Genomic DNA, 25,501 nt, shown 5'->3' with positions numbered 1-25,501 from the left:
GTCTTTGATAAAGGCTGTGAGTTTCTGATGCATCTACTGGCAACGGTGGGTGTGGTCCCTATGTCAAGAAGCATAGTAACTGCACAACCTGCAATTCATCACCACTGAGGTTAGTATCAACGCTAACGCAGACACACACACCAACAATAAATCCAATACTGAGAGCAACATTGAAAAAGCATGAGTACTTTCTGAAATATTTCAATAACACAATCACAGTTCACTAACATACGATCAGTACGGAGAATTTTTTTTAATGAAATGTATGCATTCACTACTGTAAGTCGCTCTGGATAAGAGCGTCTGCGAAATGACTAAAATGTAAATGTAAATGTAATGATAAAATAGGGTGGGAAACATTAGCACTACATTCCTGTGTCTGCCATTGAAGAATAATCATCTTTGGACAGTAGCAGTGAATGAGAAAAACAAGTTTATTTGTCAATAGAGCTGCATTCTAGACCCCTCCAAGCCATAGCACACAGATTCCTCACTCCTCTCCGCCTTTCTTTGTTTGACATTTTGCCTCTACTCTCTCTACTTCCTGTACGTAGTGCTTTTGGGCTTCTCTGAGCATGCCCACTGCTTCCTCAAAACTTGTGTTATTTTCCTCCATTTTTACACTCAGCAGCCAGATGGCCCCATCATCTGTGTCCATATTTAAATGACAAATGCAAAGCAGGTGGCATCTCTGGAGTGCCTAGGTTTGGGTTTTATTAAACAGAGGGCCCCGTCCCTGGAAGCCTGGGAGATGCTCCATGAAACACACAGCCAGTGTTCTCAGGAATACCTCAGGTGGATGGGGCCGTTTAGACTGGATCCCTGTTCAGGGGCAACAATCCCCCCTCAGCATGTTTTTATCCCTGGCTGTGTTTTCTGTCGTACAGGTAAAGACGATAATAATGATGTGAAATTGCTTTACAGTAGGAGGTTGGGGACTGAGAGGGAATCACTCGCAGTAGGTACAGTATATCTGCACGCCAGAGAAAGTGATGGTTTCGAGGGGGATCGGGTTTGATTTGGCTGATGGTAGGGCTGGTGTTGGGAGGCATGTTGGTGATTAGATATTGTGACATTAGAACATCAGGACCTAAACGTGTCAGGATGAAGCCCACCCCTCCCACCCCGCGCTGAATATGCTCACAGAGGCAGTTCAACCCTGTTTGATACATATACTATATTAACAAAGGTATGTGGACACCCCTTCAAATTAGTCGATTTGGCTATTTCAGCCGTAGCCGTTGCTGACAGGTGTATAAAAACGGTAGAATGGCCTTACTGAAGAGCTCAGTGACTTTCAACGTGGCAGTGTCATAAGATGCTACCTTTCCAACAAGTCAGTTCGTCAAATTCCTGCCCTACTAGAACTGCCCCGGTCAACTGTAAGTGCTGTTATTGTGAAGTGGAAATATCTAGAAGCAACAACGGCTCAGCCGTGAAGTGTTAGGCCACAGAACGGGACCTCCAAGTGCTGAAGCGTGTAGCGCGCAAAAAACATCTATCCTCGGTTGCAACACTCACTTCCAAGTTACAAACTGTCTCTGTAAGCAACGTCAGCACAATAACTGTTTGTCGGGAGCTTCATGAAATGGGTTTCCATGGCTGAGCAGCCGCACACAAGCCTAAGATCACCATGCGCAATGCCAAGCGTCAGCTGGAGTGGTGTAAAGCTCGCTGCCATTGGTCTCTGGAGCAGTGGAAACACGTTCTCTGGAGTGATGAATCACGCTTAGTGCCAACTGTAAAGTTTGCTGGAGAGGGAATAATGGTCTGGGGCTGTTTTTCATGGTTCAGGCTCCATGGTTCCAGTGAAGGGAAATCTTAACGCTACAGCATACAATAACATTCTAGACGATTCTGTGCTTCCAAACTGTCGCCACAAATTTGGAAGCACAGAATCGTCTAGAATGTTATTGTATGCTGTAGCGTTAAGATTTCCTGTTTCAGCATGACAATGCCCCCGTGCACAAAGCGAGGTCCATACAGAAATGGTTTGTCGAGATCGGTGTGGAAGAACTTGACTGGCCTGCACAGAGCCCTGACCTCAACCCAATCGAACAACTTTGGTATGAATTGGAATGCCGACTGCGAGACTGGTCTAATCACCCATCATCAGTGCCCAACGTTACTAATGCTCTTGTGGCTATATGGAAGCAAGTCCGCACAGCAATGCTCCAACATCTAGTAGAAAGACTGGAGGCTGTTATGGCAACAAGCAAGTGTCCACATACCTTTGATCATATAGTGTATGTATGCAGTACACACCATAAAGTGCCCTCTACTGGCTTTTCACTGACTCTACCCTCTGTTTTGCTGTTGATCACCAGAAAAAGGACAGTGTTTTATAATGCCTTACAAAGAACACAAATATATATAGATACAGTAAGGTAAGATGTAGATTTATGAAATGGGTTACTTGTCATATCACACTGCTATTTCTCAGGTGGTGACTGCAGTAGTACTCTTTGCAGATGATAAGGAAGTTGATGTTGCTGTACTTTGATTTGTGCCCATTTCATGTTACTCTGGGGTAATTGCATTATTTGGGAGGTTTGTGTCCATGGATGCAGTCAATTGCAAACTGAAAACAAATTTGCTGGATAACGCCATTGCACAGAAAATACCACTCTGCCTCTGATAGAAAAAAATCGAATAATCGACTCATTGCTTAGCAACAAAGGGTTCCATGGCAACTGCGCAGCATTCTCACTATAACATTACAAGGGAAGCACGGTGCATTGTGTTGAATCTGCACTCATTTTTGTATTCAATGGCCACTGCTGTCATGAAAGCTCCTTCTTGAGACAATAAACCAAAAACAAAACACATGCTGTGTCGCCTTGCAATGCTTCCTATTTATCAAACGTATGACCTTATGTGCCAATAGGCATATCTAATTTGAGACAAGGGACTGAATGTCTGTGGAAGTAACTCGAATATTTTTATATCCCTCAAAACTGATATGTGTCATCATCAAGATTGTTGACATTTCCAACATGTGTAGCTGGAAGCTATGAGTCAAATAAGGGCTGGCTCGTTATGTTTTAATAGTCATTGGAAACACCCCTTCTATTAAGAGCACTTTGGAGACGAACAAGGGAATCATAGATAATTAGTCCGCAATGTCATCATTTTTCAATCACATTGTGGTTATCATCATGATATATGTGTTAATATTACTACTAACGTTAATAGTAGTAGCTGTGATGGTCGATGCAGTAGTGACAGCAGAGTTGTAGCGAAAGCTGTGCTACATACATTTAGTTACTCAATGTATCCCTATTTGTGTGCTGGAGAGCTTACCTTCAAATGACTCGCCATCATATGATGTTCATTGCTTTCCTCAACCATTTATGGTAACAGAACCTCCACCTGCGACACGCCCGTGGTTGAGAAGCCACAGGCTAATGAAAGCACACCTATGAGTGCATCAGTAAACCAAAACACTATAGCATCTTATCACAGGCACTGAGATCAGACATGCAATTAACGTAAATCTTGCTAATGAAATAGCCTTCTGAGTTCTGACACTTAACGATCGCGGATGAATGAAGGGAGATCATTTCACTAGTTATATTGTGATGTCAGACGTTGAGGACACACTGATGAAAGAGTACATGAGAAAGGGAGAGGGAGAGAGAGAGAAAGAGGGACAGAGCCTGCAGAGGTAGTAAATTAAGGGAAGACACTGGGACATAGAGACAGGGAAGAAAGAAAGGTGGCCCCATCCAACAAAAACATCCAGTGACTCCAAAAAGCTGAGGTTAAGTAATGAGATGGGCTTTTAAGCATGCTTCCTGGCATTGGGGCTGTTGGCATCGATCACTATGTGCCGTAAATGACATTTATATCCTTGTTTATCTATCTGAACAATTGGATAGCCCCATCCCGTCCTTGGCTGGTCCCTCTCGGCCCGCTCAAGGACACACCTCCCATCAATCACTGGGGTTGCAAAAAGGGCGTGACTGGGGGCATGAGGAGGGGAGTTGAAAAGCAAAAGAATGCCTTGTGAGTTGCCACACCGGTGTGCGACCTATGGTTTCTGTACTTCACAGACCGCTGAGATACATTTTGAGTCTAATTTCCATCTGAGCTTTTTTTTCTCTCCTTCAGTTCAAAGTTGCTGGAAACAACACTTTGTTTGATGAAGCCCCCCCCCCACACACACACACACCTCACTGACTCAGAGCAGAACAGAGCAGTAAAAAGAGGGAAAGCACTGTGCTCCCTCCTTAAGCATTTTCGCCTTCTGCTCCCTCTGCAATAAATCATCTGCTGTTCTCTCTTCATCAGGATAGATATCAACCCTCCACACCCGAGCACCCATCCTGCTGTTCTGACAACACACTCCTGTTTTGTGCTGAATGGCCATTTATTTTGCACTGCGTTACAGTGGGTCGTGTAATGAGCCCACATGCAAAACGGCCCATCGCTTAACATGTAGCGACACACCAAGAAGAGATTGTCTCCAAAATGCTAAATGTGTGGGGTGAAATTTAGACTGGAGCATCATAGGAATATATGCACAAAATATTTAAGGGCTGTTACTGATATATGCAGGCTTGTACAGATGGGCTTGTATGCATAAATGACGAGTCATGTTTAGAAAAGACACATTTCACAACATGGGGATCACTCTCTCTGCATAAGTATAGAGTAAATGTTCTGTGTGAGCAATCCCGCTCTCATAAACAGACTTGAGGGGCGCGTTTCATTGGATACTTTTCAGATAATATAGCAAAGAAGATGAACAATGCTATTATGATGGCATGAATAAAGCTTCCCTCACCTCCTCAGGTCGAAGACACGCTTCAATCTCATAAACAATTTGTGCATTCGGTCAGTGAGATGCACATACTGTACTGTACTGAGCATCAATGTCACCGCAATGACTGTGCTGTTTCATGACTACAGTACATTTACTGCTCTGCCATTACAAATGAGATCAGGCTGCAGCTGGGACTCATTTGAGCTCAATGGGGAATGAGATGAGTAAAAAGAGGGCTGCGTGTGGAGGAGGACTGGTGGCCGTGTTCAGATACCATGGCTGAGGGGTGAACTGGCACTGAAACACATTAGACTGTTAGAGTGTGGGCCAGGGCCACCCTTAGTGGGAGAGCAGGTGCTTTACGGTTGTGGCTGCATGATACGTGGCCAGGCTGACTTCTCAGACTCCTACTCCACATGGCTGTGGCTCCTCACCACGCTTCACACTGTTCATTATCCTGGAACTTTGGAATGTCCCTGGTCCAACCCCCAGGCCAGGAGTTTTACAGTTGACTGGGATCAACCCCCAGGACAGGAACTATACAGTAGACTGGGACCAACCCCCAGGACAGGAGCTTTACAGTAGACTGGGACCAACCCCCAGGACAGGAGCTTTACAGTAGACTGGGACAAACCCACAGGACAGGCTTATGGGAGTCATCAAAGAATGTTTGCTACACACCAGCTTCTGAATCTGGCTCCACAGGACGTACCAGAGGCACCTACACAGGAAGAGAGCGTGTCAACCTTATAGGTGTAGGGATAAAAACGTATGATGGGCATGCTGAGAAATAAGACATAGTAACCGCCTTGGGCCTGTACTGAACTTCCAGCAAATATCATTGTCTTTCACGTCATTTTGTCATTATTTGTCTAGAGACAATGACTCTCCATTTGGCACAACTTTCATTTCAATGGCTGCTCTTATATGTAGGTAACCTACCTCCCACCCACCCACTCACACACACACACTAACACACACGGCAAAGTAGGAAGACGGCATTGAGGAGAGGCCTAGGGATGCCTAGCTCTGGGCCCAGGGGCGAGAGGGGCATGTTCGTAGCACCAGTGATATGTCACCCACATTTCAAGCTTTGTTAACGGTGGAAGCTGAGACCATAAAACCCATTTCAGCGGTGATGACAGCTAGATTTAAAGTGCGTTCTCCAAGGGGAGGGGAGTGGGATGGAGCTAAGCCAGGCTCTCTCGCCACTTGGCACGGACTCGGCTGAGGCTTTGCTTTTTGTTTTGCGACTCTTGTGCGAGATCATTACACTGAATTCCCTTTGGTAGGATCCAGAGCACCGCGGCACACCGGTGACTCATGATCCCCGCTCCTCTGCCCAAATCAATGACGGCGGGCAGAGACAAAGACAGAGACACAGGCAGAGCCATGCTCCAGTCTCTCCGCCCCTCCGCCCACAGCCAGGCACCAACGCAACCCACAGGCAGAGCCATGCTCCAGTCTCTCCGCCCCTCCGCCCACAGCCAGGCACCAACGCAACCCACAGAGAAGACATGCAGCAGCAATAGTACACACCGCTGTAGAGAACAAACTAGCAGTCTCAAACAGAGACTTACAGCACAATGAGATAACACAAAACGAGAGAAACATTTTATCGCCAAGCAACCCATAATATATCAATGTTTTTGGCAGCTTAGCAGAATGTTCTTTAACAAATTAAGTATTCACTGAGAGGTCAACTGGCATTTACCAAATTAATAAAAAATGACTACTTGGATGTACACTATCGGGAGAACTTGTACTGTGGTATTGTTAACCCATGAAACAACAATCACAGGTGGATAGAGAACAATGCGTTTGATTTGAACAGCCTCGTACTACAAAGCAGGGCTCATTGTAACAGGCGGCAGATAGCCTAGTGGTTTGATTATATAACACACTGTCACAGCGGTTAGGAGTGTTGGGCCAATAACCGAAAGATCACTGGTTTGAATCCCTGAGCCGATTAGGGGAAACATCTGTCAATGTGCTCTTGAGCAAGGCACTTAACCCTAATTGCTCATGTAAGTCACTCTGGAAAAGAGTGTTTGCTAAATGATGTAAATGTAGCAGTCATCTCCCTGACTATGCCAGCCATACACAATACCCTCCATTTTGTAAAAGACAAAAAATAAAAATAATAATATGCTCTGAGCTCTTACTCATTTGGAACGTATAATTAAGAAATAGGGCCTGAGGAGGTGTGGTATATGGCCAATATACCACGGCTAAGGGCTGTTCTTACGCACGACGCAACACAGAGTGCCAGGACACAGCCCTTAGCCGTGGTATATTGGCCATATACCACCAACCCCCGAGGTGCTTTATTGCTATTATAAACTGATTACCAACGTAATTATAAATGTTTTGTCATACCCATGGTACACGGTCTGATATACCACGGCTGTCAGCTAATCAGCATTCAGGGCTCAACCCCCCCAGTTTATAATGCATAATAAATATTAATTAAATACAAATGCATTAGTGTGCTTTATAATGCCTTTTAAAGGAGTCATGCTTTATAAAGGCCTCTCATATGTGTTACAGATGCATGGTGGGAAGGGGCCTGTCAGAACCGGGAGGAACCAGAAGCCCTGGGTCAGTGTTGTTCTGTGGGCTGGCCGTCCCTGTCTGTGGCTGGGGCTGTTAAATCACATAACTAACGAGTTCTGCGCCCCTCAGGCTGCTGTATGCTGTCATTTGTCTGAGATATGCTGTCCATTCCACTAATATTTGGCGCTGCAATGTAAATTGCCATATAAATCAGATGCGTATTACCACACCTTGTTTAAATTCGTAGTTCAACCTTGTGATAGTAGTCAGAGTACTCTACAGCAGGTTGGAGTATAGTACGAAAACACATTGCTATAAACACACCCATATTACTACAGTAGACTAAGATAGTCTACAACCTCCAACTAAACCCTGCAGCAAATTCAAGCTGAGAAAACTTACTACTGGAAAGGAATTTCATATCCATTCCTACATTCCATTACACAGAAGGCTGTCAACTTGTAATAATATTGAAGATGGACATATAGACAGAGTGAGATACAATTGTGCTAATTTCCCTTTAAAACAAATTTGCCTATAAATAATTTGACAAAGCTTTTAAAAGTATCCGCCAATGGCGGTCAAATGTTGGAAGATGTTGATAACAGAGAAGAAAAACACTTACTGAAACAATTTACAGACCACTGGTTTTTATTAGATTTCCCACAGTCCTTTAAGGCCACTTAAAACTCCAAATGATGAGCTGCTCAAAGATAATGTAATTAGTGGCTTTCAGTTCACACTGTCATTTCTAGGAGATCTCCGATTTGACCATAGCCTTAATTATTCAGCACTTATTGACTGATATGACCACCTGACCACCGTGATCACATGATTGTTTGGCGGACAACCTTGTTTGGAGAAATGTGTGACACAAAATGATTTCTGTACTAATAAGTGCTCATCATGTGATAGATGACAATGTCAAGCTCGGAAATTTGGATGGACTTTGATCCCAAAAATTGTACTATCCTCAACAACATTTAAAAATACATTATAGGCCTAATGGTTTGTCAGAAGTCATGGCTGTCTCACAGTCTTGCATTTGCATTGTGCGTCTTATAGCATATCTTAAAACCAACCAAAGACAACATGCACTGTACTTCAGCAGCTAGTATTCTATCCCCTTGGTGAAGTCGGACTGAAAAGTCAGATATAGCCGTCTGGGATGTGCACTTTAGATTCTAATCATGGTGACTAGGATAGGGATCTCAGTACAGAAGGATCCTCTGATGCAAAGAGATAGGCAGCCTCTAATGCAGTCTGAGCGTGTGTGTGTCAAATCAAATCAAATTGCATTCGTCACATGCATCGTAAACAATAGGTGTGGACTAACAATGAAATGCTTACTTACGGGCCCTTCCCAGCAACATGGGAGAGAAAGAAAATAATAGAAAATGAAAACATGTAATAAAAGTATTAACAGATACACAATGAGTAATGATAACTTGGCTATAGACAAGGGGTACCAGTACTGAGTCGATATGCAGGGGTACGAGGTAATTGAGGGAGATATGTATAGTACATGTACTGTAACTAGGATTAAAGTGACAGAGAGTAAACATGTCTGCATGTGTGTGTCTGCGTGTGTGTGTCTGTGTGTGTGCCTGCCTGCGTATGTGACGGCGTGTGTGCTGGCAGGGGCGTCATGCACCCCAAAAATCTGAGGGGACACAAAGCACGTGAGGATGGTTGGAGGGTGGTTGGAGAACTTAGCATTTTTCAAACACCTGAAACAGCTTTTTCCTGCAATCTAGAGTCATAATGATTATACTTAATTCTATGTAAAAAAAAAAATCTGTCAATTTTTCTGCACATCTAAGCATACCACTTGATCTGTTTGTATCCTCCTGACTGGTGGTTCTTAAAAAATATATATACTACCATTTACATAAGTATTCAGACATTTTACTCAGTACTTTGTTGAACCCCATTTGGCAGCGATTACAGGCTGGAGTCTTCTTGGGTAGGACGCTACAAGCTTGGCACACCTGTATTTGGGGAGTTTCTCCCCTTCTTCTTTATAGATCTTCTCAAGCCCTGTCAGGTTGGATTGGGAGTGTTTCTGTACAGCTATTTTCAAGTCTCTTCAGAGATGTTCGATTGGGTTCATGTCAAGGCTCTGGTTGGGCCACTCAAGGACAGTCAGAAACTTGTCCCGAAGCCACACTTGCATTGTCTTGGCTGTCTGCTTATGGTGCCAGGTTTCTTCCAGACATCAACGCTGCAGAAATATTTTGGTACCCTTCCCCAGATCTGTGCCTCGAAACAATCCTGTCTCGGCGCTCTACGGACAATTCCTTCAACCTAATGGCTTGGTTTTTTCTCTGACATGCATTGTCAACTGTGGGACCTTATATAGACAGGTGTGTGCCTTTCCAAATAATGTCCAATCAATTGAATTTACCACAGGTGGACACCAATCAAGTTATAGAAATATCTCTAGGATGATCAATGGAAACAGGAGGCACCTGAGCTCAATTTCGAGTCTCATAGCAAAGTGTCTGAATACTTATGTGAATAAGGTATTTCTGTTTTTTATTTTTAATAAATTTGCAAAGAAATTCTCTAAAACTGTTTTCACTTTGTCATTATGGGTTATTGTGTGTAGATTGCTGAGGATTTGTATTTATTCAATCAATTTTATAATAAGGCTGTAATGTAACAAAATGTGGAAAAACTCATATGCTTCTCTGCATCTCTGCTAAAATCTGGATAAAAGATTGAAAGCAATGTGAGTCTTATTCAGTACATTTAGTTATTGCTTGTTTTTTTTAAAGTCTACCAAACTGGACAGCAAGCATGCTAACTAAGATAGTTAGACAAGCTAGCTACTCTAACTTCATTAATAGCCTGAAATGGCTTCTTTGTAGCTAGTTTCACGGTTGGGAGATTGGGAACCTATCTGGGCTAGCTAAAGCCAACTTCATAAAATTGCTAGGTGGCTAGTAGTAAACAGGAAAAATCTGAGGGTCCACGTGCCCCCTATGGGCATGACTCCTCTGTGTGCCGGAGTGGTCAGGAGTGTGTATGTGGGAGCGTGTATGCATGTGTGTATTTATGTGAGAGAGGGTATTGGTGACTAAGATGGGGATGAAAAGGGATAGATTAAGACTGTTAGTGCTGTGTGTGTGTGTGTGTGCGCACGTGCGCGACCGTGCCCGTGTTCATGCGGGAGGGGCTTTAGTACTGACCACATGCTCCCAGCGCTGTGACTTCCCTGCAGTGACAGAGGGATGTTGATGTGTTCTCACATCGTTGAAATTAAAACAAATTCAAGTGCAACACATTACTTACTGCTGAAATCACACCACATCTTTCTCTTCCTATTGTCATCACAAAGAAAAATCTAAAGGGGAGAAATTCCCTTGTCACAAAAACCCTTAGTGTATCAGAGCCTTGGGGGTGACATGTCACGTATCCAGGCAACTTCCTCCCTTTTCAATTTTGCTAATTATACAGTGGGCTGGGGTTTTATATGATCTGACCGTAAATGGGCTCCTTCCTCATGAGACCGTCCATGTGTGGAGCAACATGGGGCTGTCTTTGTTGAAAGGCCTGGCTCCAAATGACAAACCACAATCTCGTAAAAATCAAGGTTGTCAAAAGCTGACCTGATAAGAGGTTGTAAATAATGCCTTTATAGGCGGTCATTCATTTAATGGCAGCATCTGAGACAACAGCTGATTCCATTTCCTTTTTACGGTGGAAATATTATACCGTGCATTCGGTAAGTATTCAGACCCCTTCCCCTAGTGGTGGAAAAAGTACGCAATTGTCATACTTGAGAAAAAGCAACGATCCCTATATCGAAAATGACTCAAGTAAAAGTGATAGTCACGCAGCAAATTACTACTTAAGTAAAAGTCTAAAAGTAATTGGTTTTAAATATACTTAAGTATCAAAAGTTAATATGAATGCGCTGGTCGAGGGGCTGGAGAGACTTCCTGTCTCTCCCAGCGGTCCATGGTCTGGACAACGCGATCCATCGTGGCGCCGAGATGTTGCAGCATTGCCGAGTGTTCCCGGATGCGCTCCTTGACTTCTCGGGCGGAGATACCCTATGGGTGGTGTGATATTCTGTCACGGTGTGCGCTACTGTTGGAGAAGTCAGGTGCAGGAGAGCAGAAAGTTGTGAACAGGCGCACACTTTATTTAGGCAGAGGCAAGAACAGACAGAGGCCACTGCGTCAAAAACCTCCAGCCAAAGGAAAAGTGCAAAGCGCGAAACAGTCACAAAAAATTTGCTAAATGTTTACAATAAACAACCTTCGTGAAAATACCACGGGAAAACCCAGCCTGGCGCGTACACACGAAACATGTAACAAATACAATATCACACAAAGACATGGAGGGGAACAGAGGAATAAATACATGCAGTGTGATTAGGGAATGAAAACCAGGTGTGCAGGGAACAAGACAAAACCAATGGAAAAATGGAGCGGCGATGGCTAGAAAGCCGGTGACGTCGACCGCCGAACGCCGCCCGAACAAGAAGAGGAGCCGACTTCGGCGGAAGTCGTGACAACACACAATACTCCATAACGACAAAGCGAAAAAAGTTTTTTTGCAAATGTATATATAAAAAAAATGACAGACCTTTTTTACATAAGTATTCAGACCCTTTGCTATGAGACTAGAAATTGAACTCAGGTGCATCATGCTTCCATTGATCATCCTTTAGATGTTTATATGACTTGATTGGAGTCCACCTGTGGTAAATTCAATTGATTGGACATGATTTGGAAAGACACAGTTGACAGTGCATGTTAAAGCAAAAACCAAGCCATAAGGTCAAAGGAATTGTCATTAGAGCTCCGAGCCAGGATTGTGTTGAGGCACAGATCTTGGGAAGGGTACCAAAACATTTCTGCAGCATTGAAGGTCCCCAAGAACACAGCGGCCTACATCATTCTTAACAGTAAGAAGTTTGGAACCACCAAGACTCTTCCTAGAGCTAGCCACCCGGCCAAACTGAGCAATCGGGGGAGAAGGGCCTTGGTCAGGGAGGTGACCAAAAACCCGATGGTTACTGTGACAGAGCTTCAGAGTTCCTCTGTGGAGATGGGAAAACCTTCCAGAAGGACAACCATCTCTGCAGCACTCTACCAATCAGGCCTTTATGGCAGAGTGGCCAGACGGAAGCCACTCCACAGTAAAAGGCACATGACAGCCCACCTAAAAGGACTCTCCGACCATGAGAAACAAGATTCTCTGGTCTGATGAAACCAAGATTGAACTATTTGGCCTGAATGCCAAACGTCACGTCTGGAGGGAATCTGGCACCATCCCTACGGTGAAGCCTGGTGGTGGCAGCATCATGCTGTGTGGATGTTTTTCAGCATCAGGGACTGGGAGCCGAGTCAGGATTGCGGGAAAGATGAACGGAGCAAAGTACAAAGAGATCTTGATGAAAACCTGCTCCAGAGCACTAAGGACCTCACCTTCCAACTGGACAACGATCCTTAGCCCACAGTCAAGACAAAGCAGCAGGAGTGGCTTCAGGACAAGTCTCTGAATGTCCTTGAGTGGCCCAGCCAGAACCCGGACTTGAACCCGATCGAACATCTCTGGAGAGACCTGAAAATAACTGTGCAGCGACGCTCCCCATCCAACCTGACAGAGCTTGAGAGGAACTGCAGAAAAGAATGTGAGAAACTCTCCAAATACAGGTGTGCCAAGCTTGTAGCATCATACCCAATAATACTCAAGGCTGTAATCGCTAAGGTGCTTCAACAAAAATACTGCGTAAAGGGTCTGAATACTTATGTAAATGTGATATTTCAGTTGAACATTTTTTATACATTTGCAAAAATGTCTAAAGAACAGTTTTTGCTTTGTCATTATGGGGTAGTGTGTGTAGATTGATGAGGGGGAAAAAACTATAATTTAATACATTTTAGAAAAAGACTGTAACACAACAAAATGTAGAAAAAGTCAAGGGGTCTGAATACTTTCTGAATGCACTGTATAAATCCATACATTAACAGGCCACAGGTGCATAAAAACATTTGCAGTGTACTTTATGATTTAAGAGACTCTTGTCTAAATTCAAACTAGCAGTTGACAACACCGATCATATTGACTACATAAGAGCATTTATACTGAACAAAAATATAAACACAACATGCAAAGATGTCTAAGATTTTTCAGAGTTACGAGGAAATCGTATGGGGAAATCAGTCAATTGAAATAACTTTATTAGGCCCTAATCTATGGATTTCACATGACTGGGAATACAGATATGCGTCTGTTGGTTACAGATACCTTACACACAATGAGCCTCAGGATCTCATAGAAGTATTTTGGCACGTTCAAATTGCCAATCAATATAATGCAATTGTGTTCGTGGTCCGTAACTTATGCCTGCCCATACCATAACCCCACCGCCACCATGAAGCACTCTGTTCACAACGTTGACATCAGTAAACCACTCGCCAACACAAAGCAATACACATGGTCTATGGTTGTGATGCCGGTTGGACATACTGCCAAATGCTCTAAAACGACGTTGGAGGCAGCTTATGGTAGAGAAATGAACAATCAATTCTCTGCCAACAGCTCTGGTGGACATTCCTGCAGTCAGCATGCCAATTGCACGCTCCCTCAAAACTTGAGACATCTGTGGCATTGTGTTGTGTGACAAAACTGCACATTTTAGAGTGGCCTTTTATTGTCCCCAGCACAAGGTGTAATGATCATGCTGTTTAATTAGCTAATTGATATGCCCCACCTGTCAGGTGGACGGATTATCTTGGCAAAGGAGAAATATTCACTAACAGGGATGTAGACAAATCTGAGAAAAATAAGCTTTTTGTGCGTATGGAAAATGTCTGGGATCTTTTATTTCAGCTCATGAAACATGGGACCAACACTTTACATTGTGTTGATATTTTTGCTCAGTGTAGTTGAGTGAATACAACTAGCCCATTGACTTGGTTGCATTTTTTAAAAGACAATGAAGAGTCTTGAAACAACACCAAATAAACAAAACATTGAAAATGTACTTTACTTTGGTCCTACTCTAAGAAGGAACAGAAATAAGAGAGGTTCAACGTTGACAGATAAACACTCTCTCTCCTTATCTTTTCTTATCATTTTTCCTATGGTCAAGTTACATTCGCCAAGGCCAAAGCGAGACGATTCTACAAAAATATAACAATACAATGAATGTATTGCCATATATAAACCAACCACTGGCCTTACCACCATGACCCCATTATAGGGCTGGGCGGTATACCGTATTTTACTATATACAGGTATTGATGCACAGACCAGTTTGGGTTTTTACTTTACCTTCTATAACGGTATTTGAATGCTTGATTTGTTAAATGTGATATGCCGTGTGTAACGTCCAATGTTCTAGTTTACTGCGCTACTTGAGTCATCCCTCTGGACTCTCTCTCTCTCTCCACGCCGCTTTCCACACAGACCTAGTCCCACCCCGTCACTCAAGGGGCGCATTTTTTTGTTACTTGACCACGAGACACTTTCGTTCAGTCTGCTTGGTCAATGCAGCACATGCAATAATGTTGATGACAACAATGTTTCCAATTTGATCTTAATATAAATCCACAAGCGTTCTATAATTACAACATTAGTTTGGGTTTCTTACATCTGCAAACAGCTAGTTTGTATTTTCTTAGCAAGTTAAGCTAAATCATGTTAGCCACTAATGCTAATCGCTAGTTAGCCTCCTTTAAACAGCTTGGAAAATTCCAGAAAATTATGTCATGGCTTTAGGAGCTTCTGATAGGCTAATTGACATCATTTGAGTCAATTGGAGGAGTACCTGTGGATGTATTTCAAGGTCTACCTTCAAACTCAGTGCCTCTTTGCTTGACATCATGGGAAAATCAAAAGAAATCAGCCAAAAAATTGTTGACCTCCACAAGTCTGGTTCATCATTGGGAGGAATTTCCAAACGCCTGAAGGTACCACGCTCATCTGTACAAACAATAGTACGCAAGTATAAACACCATGGGACCACGCAGCCGTCATACTGCTTAGGAAGGAGATGCGTTCTGTCTCCTAGAGATGAACGTACTTTGGTGCGAAAAGTGCAAATCAATCCCAGAACAACAGCAAAGGACCTTGTGAAGATGCTGGAGGAAACAGGTACAAAATTATCTATATCCACAGTAAAATGAGTCCTATATCGACATAACCTGAAAGGTCGCTCAGCAAGGAAGAAGCCACTGCTCCAAAACCGCCATAAAAAAAGCCAGACTACGGTTTGCAACTGCACATGGGGACAAAGATCGTACTTTTTGGAGAAAAGTCCTCTGGTGTGATGAAACAAAAATAGAACTGTTTGGCCATAATGACCATCGTTATGTTTGGAGGAAAAAGGGGGAGGCTTGTAAGCCGAAAAACACCATCCCAACCGTGAAGCACGGGGGTGGCAGCATCATGTTGTGGGGATGCTTTGCTGCAGGAGGGACTGGTACACTTCACAAAATAGATGAAGAAGAAGAAGGAAAATGATGTGGATATATTGAAGCAACATCTCAAGACATCAGTCAGGAAGTTAAAGCTTGGTCGCAAATGGGTCTTCCAAATGGACAATGACCCCAAGCATACTTCCAAAGTTGTGGCAAAATGGCTTAAGGACAAGAAAGTCAAGGTATTGGAGTGGCCATCACAAAGCCCTGACCTCAATCCCATAGACAATTTGTAGGCAGAACTGAAAAAGTGTGTGCCAGCAAGGAGGCCTACAAACCTGACTCAGTTACAGAAGCTCTGTCAGGAGGAATGGGCCAAAATTCACCCAACTTATTGTGGGAAGCTTGTGGAAGGCTACCCAAAACGTTTGACCAAAGTTAAACAATTTAAAGGCAATGCTACCAAATACTAATTGAGTGTATGTAAACTTCTGACCCACTGGGACTGTGATGAAAGAAATAAAAGCTGAAATAAATCATTCTCTTTACTATTATTCTGACATTTCACATTCTTAAAATAAAGTGGTGATCCTAACTGACCTAAGGCATGGAATTTTTACTGGGATTAAATGTCAGGAATTGTGAAAAACTGAGTTTAAATGTATTTGGCTAAGGTGTATGTAAACTTCCGACTTCAACTGTACCTAGCTAATACAGCCTGATACCAGTGCTGGTGGAGGCCTAAATCAGCATGTTGTTTGTGCAACTGTGTCTTCTAAATCAAAGAGGATTAAGCGAAGCATGAATATGTTGGCTATGTGAATAAAGATTTAATGTAGCTAAAGATTATAGGGTCCCCTAGGAAACACAAAATTAGTGCAGGAAATACAGAAATTGATGGAAATGCAGGAAATTATTTTAGGCTGAAGTTGAATTGAACAGTATAAACAATCAGAATGGAGAAAAACCCATTGAAATAATTTAGAATGTATGTGTTGCCACCCTAGGGTCATGAACTACTCATAAAGCAAATGTAGAACTTTTATTAATCAAAAACATAAAATACCGTCAAATTCCGTCATACCTTCAAAAATGTGAAAAATACCATGATATGAATTTTTGGCCATATCGCCCAGCCCTAACCCATTATCAACCTCCTCTTTCTCCTTTTCCTCCTCATCATCATCATCAACATCAGGCACATTGATGTATTATTTTCCTACCTTGTTTGTCTGTCTTGTTACCTCAATGCATAATCAGATTCAACAGAGTGGTTCGGATAGTGCTTAGCACAGGCTATTTCTCAGTCAGACAGTACACTACATCCATGGGATATTTGTTGAGAGGTAAGAGCCAAAGCTATAATCTACACAAACATGAAAGGAGTAAAAGAGGTAAGAAACACAAGGCCTCACCATCGGCAACTAACCCAACACTGAATATTACAGAAACATAGCAGAGGAGAGTGCAGTGAGATGGAAAAGCTGTCTTTATTGTTTCACCATACTATCTTAACATTTAGCTAACCTCGCTGATCATACTCTGGACAATATGTAAATAAACTGCAAAATTAGACACCGATATGCTTAGAGAAAAGTCACAGTAGCTCTTGTTGTCATTCACGCTACAAAGTAAAGGTTGACTAGTTTGTCCTTAAACTAAAGCATAGAGAATGAAATCCAATTTATATGATCCCCCTGACTAGTAGAGGTAGGTGGATGTTGGGGTGGGGGTGGGGAGATAGTGTGTGAAAGCCTGATGTTGGATTGTGTTGGCCGTTTTAGGGCTCTGTCAGTTGAATTCCAGTTTGGCTCAGAGATCAATGAAGAGGCGAGGGGACAGGGGGCTGTGTGTGGAGCGAGTGCAGCCTGCGTTTTCATGCGGATCTACCAGCAATAAGGCCGCCACACATCAACTGGTTCCCACGGCAGCACCCTGGGCAAGCCAGGATTCAACCATTTAAACCACAGGCTCTATCATCGACAAGTATAGCGTTCTGGGTCAGTTTTCTCTATTCTGGTTCCAGCACAATAGCTTCAAATATCTGAGTCCAGTACGGGGCACCAATTAAAAGGCCTCCCTTGTTCTTTTGGCTCTCCAGAGCTGAAGTTGGTCAGCAGTTGTGTCAGGACAGAAGTGGCTGATTGATGATGGAGTTATCAGGATGTGATGGACTACAGCTCCCTGGCCTGAGGCAGCCGTGGCTGGAGGAAGAGGCGCTGCCGCTGCCTGCCCGGGACACTCAGACTAACAACTTAGTGTGCTGCAGTGTGGAGGAGCAATGGGAACTGACTAGAGCTGCAAAGCAATGAGAGAGCTGGACGAGAAAAAGCTTAACGCAATGTTTTTATGGTGACCTCAAGTGTAGAACGCTAAGCAAAGCATAATTCAAAGGCGCGAGAGAGAGCACATCTCTGTCAAAGGAGCTATTTTCTAGCTTGACGTTAACCACTGAGAGAGAAAAAAGAGGAGAGAAAAGTACAACAAATAAAGACATAATGGCCGAATGATGTTTTACAACCGTTTTTGTTGTTGAAACCCTGTTTAAGTTTCAAGTATCTGATCATGGTTGTTACTGTGCTTTTTACAACAACACAGATTGGCTGCTTTAATGTTAAAGCAAAAATAACGTTTTTTGGATAACATGTAAGTGATTAAAATATGTGTATTTTAAGGTACTAAGATTATATTGTGATTTTATATATACTGCAAAAAAAATAAAGGGAACACTAAAATAACACATCCTAGATCTGAATGAATGAAATAATCTTATTAAATACTTTTTTCTTTACATAGTTGAATGTGCTGACAACAAAATCACACAAAAATAATCAACGGAAATACAATTTATCAACCCATGGAGATCTGGATTTGGAGTCACACTCAAAATTAAAGTGGAAAACCACACTACAGGCTGATCCAACTTTGATGTAATGTCCTTAAAAAAAGTCAAAATGAGGCTCAGTAGTGTGTGTGGCCTCCACGTGCCTGTATGACCTCCCTACAACGCCTGGGCATGCTCCTGATGAGGTGGCGGATGGTCTCCTGAGGGATCTCCTCCCAGACCTGGACTAAAGCATCCGCCAACTCCTGGACAGTCTGTGGTGGATGGAACGAGACATGATGTCCCAGATGTGCTCAATTGGATTCAGGTCTGGGGAACGGGCGGGCCAGTCCATAGCATCAATGCCTTCCTCTTGCAGGAACTGCTGACACACTCCAGCCACATGAGGTCTAGCATTGTCTTGCATTAGGAGGAACCCAGGGCCAACTGCACCAGCATATGGTCTCACAAGGGGTCTGAGGATCTCATCTCTGTACCTAATGGCAGTCAGGCTACCTCTGGCGAGCACATGGAGAGCTGTGCGGGCCCACAAAGAAATGCCACCCCACACCATGACTGACCCACCGCCAAACCGGTCATGCTGGAGGATGTTGCAGGCAGCAGAACGTTCTCCACGGCGTCTCCAGACTCTGTCACGTCTGTCACGTGCTCAGTGTGAACCTGCTTTCATCTGTGAAGAGCACAGGGCGCCAGTGGCAAATTTGCCAATCTTGGTGTTCTCTGGCAAATGCCAAACGTCCTGCACGGTGTTGGGCTGTAAGCACAACCCCCACCTGTGGACGTCGGGCCGTCATACCACCCTCATGGAGTCTGTTTCTGACCGTTTGAGCAGACACATGCACATTTGTGGCCTGCTGGAGGTCATTTTGCAGGGCTCTGGCAGTGCTCCTCCTTGCACAAAGGCGGAGGTAGCGGTCATGCTACTGGGTTGTTGCCCTCCTACGGCCTCCTCCACGTCTCCTGATGTACTGGCCTGTCTCCTGGTAGCGCCTCCATGCTCTGGACACTACGCTGACAGACACAGCAAACCTTCTTGCCACAGCTCGCATTGATGTGCCATCCTGGATGAGCTGCACTACCTGAGCCACTTGTGTGGGTTGTAGACTCCGTCTCATGCTACCACTAGAGTGAAAGCACCGCCAGCATTCAAAAGTGACCAAAACATCAGCCAAGAAGCATAGGAACTGAGAAGTGGTCTGTGGTCCCCACCTGCAGAACCACTCCTTTATTGGGGGTGTCTTGCTAATTGCCTATAATTTCCACCTGTTGTCTATTCCATTTGCACAACAGCATGTGAAATTTATTGTCAATCAGTGTTGCTTCCTAAGTGGACAGTTTGATTTCACAGAAGTGTGATTGACTTGGAGTTACATTGTGTTGTTTAAGTGTTCCCTTTATTTTTTTGAGCAGTGTATATATACAGTACCAGTCAAAAGTTTGGACACACCTACTCATTCAAGGGTTTTTCTTTATTGTTACTATTTTCTACATTGTAGAATAATAGTGAAGACATCAAAACTATGAAATAACACATATGGAATCATGTGAAAACCAAAAAAGTGTTAAACAAATCAAAATATATTTTATATTTGAGATTCTTCAAAGTAGCCACCCTTTGCCTTGATGACCACTTTGCACACTCTTGGCATTCTCTCAACCAGCTTCATGAGGTAGTCACATGGAATGAATTTCAATTAACAGGTGTGCCTTGTTAAAAGTTAATTTGTGGAATTTCTTTCCTTCTTAAATGTGTTTGTGCCAATCAGTTGTGTTGTGACAAGGTAGGGGTGTTATACAGATGATAGCCCTATTTAGTAAAAGACCAAGTCCAAATTATGGCAAGAACAGCTCAAATAAGCAAAGAGAAATGAAAGTCTATCATTACTTTAAGACATGAAGGTCAGTCAATGCGGAAAATTTCAAGAACTTTTAAAGTTGCTTCAAGCGCAGTCACAAAAATGATCAAGCTCTATGATGAAACTGGCTCTCATGAGGACTGCCACAGGAAAGGAAGACCCGGAGTTACCTCTGCTGCAGAGGATGAGTTCATTAGAGTTAACTGCACCTCAGATTTCAGCCCAAATAAATGTTTCACAGAGTTGAAGTAACAGACACATCTCAACATCAACAGTTCAGAGGAGACAGCGTGAATCAGGCCTTATTGGGTGAATTGCTGCAAAGAAACCACTACTAAAAGACACCAACAAGAAGGAGAGAATTGCTTGGGCCAAGAAACAAGAGCAATGGACATTAGACCAGTGGAAATCTGTCCTTTGGTCTGATGAGTCCAAATTTGAGATTTTTGGTTCCAACCGCCTTGTCTTTGTGAGACGCAGAGCAGGTGAAGGGATGATCTCTGCATGAGTGGTTCCCACCGTGAAGCATGGAGGAGGAGGTGTGATGGTGCTTTGCTGGTGACACTGTCTGTGATTTATTTAGAATTCAAGGCACACTTAACCAGCATGGCTACCACAGCATTCAGCAGTGATACGCCATCCCATCTTTTTTTTTTTAAGACAATGACCCAAAACACATCTCCAGGCAGAGTAAAGGCTATTTGACCAAGAAGGATAGTGATGGAGTGCTGCATCAGATGACCTGGCCTCCAAAATCACCTGACCTCAACCCAATTGAGATGGTTTGGGATGAGTTGGAACGCAGAGTGAAGGAAAAGCAGCCAACAAGAGCTTGCATATTGGAACTCCTTCAAGACTGTTGGAAAAGCATTCCTCATGAAGCTGGTTGAGAGAATGCCAAGAGAGTGCAAAGCTGTCATTAAGGCAAATGGTGGCTACTTTGAAGAATCACAAATATAAAATATTTTTTGATTTGTTTAACACTATTTTGCTTACTACATGATTCCATATGCGTTATTTCATAGTTTTGACGTCTTCACTATTATTCTACAATGTAGAAAATAGTACAAATAAAGAAAAACCCTTGAATGAGTAGGCGTGTCCAAACTTTTGACTGGTACTATATATATATATATATATATATATATATATATATATATATATATAAAATCAGCTGTTACTATAATCACATGTTTCACCAGGTGTGCTTGACCTTGATCACTCATTTGACTAGATCTGCTCTTACTGGTGTCGTGAATGCATACAATCAGAAAAAACCGACCCCACACAGTTATAAGACCGTTATGGCAGAATTATCTTTCAGGATAATGCTGTTGCTTTCCTATTACTATTGAAGCAACATTCAAACCTCACAAATGAGCTTTTATTTTATACAACATTCTCTTTTTGTCAGCGTTTTGCCAGTACCACTGACAAACTGGACAATAATAAACGTATTTTGCCTGCTCTACATTTTAGAGAGGACTGAACTCACTGCTATGGCTACAGTCTGAATCACTTGTCATCCGCTTGTTTTCAAAACTCATCACTCTAGTGGTTCAACCCATTATGTTGTTCTCTACCATTATACCAATCTACTAGCCTAGATTCCCACTATTAATTGCTTCGGTAGGTAAAAGCTTAATGTCTTTTTCTATTACAAAGACTTTGTGTACTAGCATAACCCTTGGTTAACAATCCTTCAATGTAGCTGCACATCAAGAAAACTAGTGTTAGACAGGTTCTGTATGCGCCCCACTTCTAGAGAACAAGCCATCTTCCATATGTGGTGGTTAATAGACGCGTAGCAAATGAGATGGTAGCAGTCACTTCAAAACTTCTGCCTTTGGTGTTCCAAAAGGCTAACAATTCAAATGGTTTCAGAAAAATAACGACCAATAGCACAGGTGCAATATATCTCACACACCTCCAAAATCAGGCCTTAGACGGATGTCATACCCCTTCAGCAACTTGTCCACGGTGGCCTTGGCCACAGATATTCCGGTTTGTCCAGTGGAGGTGCTGTGGAAAGAAATCACGGTTTTAAGACCCTGTCAGGAACCATGAGTTGAAACTAAACATGAAGCTCAGTTAGCCTACTTCTGAATATGTTTCACATTACACTTGTAGCCTTCAACTTGCTCAATATTCAGTAGCAAACCTAAAAGATGACATTTCAATATTTCTGACATTTCTAATTGGTAAGTCTATGGCGACAACCACTGGTTTAGTGGGGGTTGGGAGCCTGCTTTCTTGAAGTGATCTGAATCAGGCTACACCTGGCATGCTAAAGACTCACCTCTTACATCTAATTGCATGTATCAGTGGGACATTGAGAAACACATAAGAATTTAAATTTCGTCATTAAATAAAATACCTGATTGATATGTTACTTATTTACACTGAATAACAATGTAATTAACCACATAATTCACGAGGCATAAACAAGTATGAACTCAAAGAGCTGATGAACGTGTACAATGCTTGTAGGCGAGTGAGAAGCGTAGTGATCACCCCGTATATTTCCTGTCATGATAGGCCACTAGAATGAAATTGAAATGTCAAAATGGAAGACCCAGTTTGGGGCCACCACTGTTTGATTAGCAAGCGAATGTTGTCAGTCTCAGTATGTTAAATGCAGTGTAGCCCAGTGGGGAATATACCATGCGAACGTGCTGAATATAGATGTTATTTTGTTGGCCTACCTGTTTGTCTTCATTTACACTGGACATGACAAAACATTAGTCAAGAAATCGTCCTTCTATTGCTAAGCCTACTTCACCATCTCCACTAGGCGGTTACAGGTGCTCAAAATACGCAATATTGGAGAGGACTGAAGACTTGAAGAGTAGTGTAAATATTGAATTAAAAAAAGGTTTTATCAAATTCAAAATCATATGTGTTGAAGTGATGATGACCCACTTTAAACGACTGACAGGCGTTTGGGTTTTATTTTCTCCCGCTGATCAATGATGAATCGGTAGTAGGTACGCGACATGGTGTTGTTGATGGGGGTGGAATCAAGACAGGGTGATTTACATTTAGGTGGATTTATGATTTTCTTCTTTCCATAAACATTGCGCAGGCATACGTCTATAGTTAACGTCTTAAAAATACAGTACGGATGAGGCTTTGGCTACATTCTGGCTAACATCCATTAAAAAGCTAGTTGTGCTGATTGATCAATGGCACGGCTAATTTAATAGACCCGGCATTGTTACTAATTATCGGGTATGCACGGTTTGATTGTATTTAATATGATTGATACTCGCCCCAGCCAATTAGCCGCTATTTACAATATGGATAGGAGTGCGTTTTACAATAGACAACATGAACGCGCGCCGCTTGCTCGCACACAGGCGCGTGCGCCGCAGAAAATGGTTTCGTGTTAGATTGCAAACGCAATAATGAGTAGTAATGTCGCCTTAATTTCGGTGCTGACAAAATCTGATTTCAGTGGGGTTTGTCCTTCCTATAGCCTTCTGAGCGTTATGATAAGCTTTTGCTCTCATGGAAATATATCTTAGAACGCTGTCTTACCTTTGAGCAAAGCAAACGAAGGACAGAGCCGCCAAAGCAGAGAACATTCCACATAATTTATCTTCTTGAGGACCCAACATTTCCACAAATCCTTATATAGTTTCAATAATCCAACCGCTTGTGGTCCAAAGAAAATTGTGAAAAGAAAGTAAAAAAAGCAATTAAAATAAATTGCTGGGAAAAAAATATATGATACATTTAGTCATGTAATGGCTTTATACAAAATGCGTGTTTAAACCTCGTAATTGGTCCAAGCTGTTTTCCCAAGCTATGGAAATCCGTGCAGGTCACAGACCCCCTCAACTAACACCAGAAGATCCGACATCTTGCTCATAACAGCCTACACAAGACTTTCAAAAAGTGATAACAAGCCTTTTTCTTTAAAAACGAAAAGTCCAGCAAAAATGAGAGACGTCTGATAAGGAACAGCAGCGTCTTGTTGATTAAATTGGCAGTTGCAATTTCCCAGTCCAAACCTGCAGAAGAGGCATGGTTCCAGCGGTGCTCCGGCGCTAGGGATTGTTCCACAATGTAGGCTATGATGTGTTTAAGAATTTGTTTTAGCTGTAAATGTTTGCGGGTGAAAGGGGAGGCGTGGGTAAAAAAAGAAAAAAGAAATCTTCATTCCCCTTTTGTTGCTGATGATGATGTAGATTTGCTTCTCTCAACTCAAAGTCAGTGAGGAAAAAATGTCCATAAAAAAAATGCAATGGACAATATCTGATGCAGACGTCAGAGCAGGCTATATCACCCTTCTAGTGAAAAATTAGGCACAGCGAAATATGGATGACCAGTCATATATATCGGCCAGTGTATGTATCAAAACATTGGATTTAATGTCAAAGAGGATAACCAAGTGAAAAGCCCAGTCGTCGAGGTTCTCCAACCTTATCTCTTGATTGAATACCTTACATGTTTCGTTCATCTTCTTCTCGAAGCACAGAGCAAATAATGGCAAAGATTGAGGAACACCCGCAAGAGCATTTGTGGTGAAAACAAGTGTTGAAATTCCCTTGTACAAGATTTCGTGGGAAATAAGTTTAGCCTAATGTATTGTATAAAATGCTAATGTTAATTGAAATGTAAAAAATCAGAAATCTAAGGAGAAATTTCAACGGCATCCTATCCATGCACTGAATCGCCAAGGAATGAAGTGAAATGATGGCCATATGAGTCAATTCTCCCTACAACCCATTAGAATGTTGCTAGTACGTTCCGGTGCGTTTCATGCATTACCACTTTACCAGATAGCCTATTTGAACAAACATCAACACTCATAGGGTACTCACTGAAGACAACAAACACACTCACACACACACACACACACAATTGAAATGCAGCTAAATGCAGTTCATGTTACATCCATACAGTTGTGTAAGTAGATAAAGAACATACACGCACTGCTGCAGCCACTTGAGCATATTAGATCAATAACTTAAATAGCATAAAACATTATTCAAGTATTTATTTGAATGGTAATCACATTATTACTCAAATGCACATCACATGGTACAATCAGACAAGATGTGTTTCATACAGAAGAGGAGGCTTT

At 42.6% G+C, this 25,501-nt stretch overlaps 1 protein-coding gene across 1 annotated transcript in view; it reads right to left on the bottom strand.

The window, feature by feature from the left end:
• The window catches only part of LOC106603192 (gamma-aminobutyric acid receptor subunit beta-4), a 65,042-nt gene extending 39,861 nt beyond the window's left edge, over positions 1–25,181 (bottom strand). The window contains exons 1-2 of the mRNA XM_014196515.2: positions 23,950–25,181; positions 22,337–22,431 (exon numbers count right to left, since the gene is read on the bottom strand). Coding sequence (XP_014051990.1) covers positions 22,337–22,431; positions 23,950–24,029 — 175 coding nt within the window. The 5' untranslated portion in view covers positions 24,030–25,181. The remainder of the gene's footprint in view (positions 1–22,336; positions 22,432–23,949) is intronic.
• Between the last annotated feature and the right edge of the window lie 320 nt (positions 25,182–25,501).

Source organism: Salmo salar, chromosome ssa04 (genome assembly GCF_905237065.1).
Source record: "Salmo salar chromosome ssa04, Ssal_v3.1, whole genome shotgun sequence".
NCBI lineage: Eukaryota > Metazoa > Chordata > Actinopteri > Salmoniformes > Salmonidae > Salmo > Salmo salar.
Note: the sequence above shows the minus strand (reverse complement) of the source record. Positions and strands in the feature narration are given on the sequence as shown.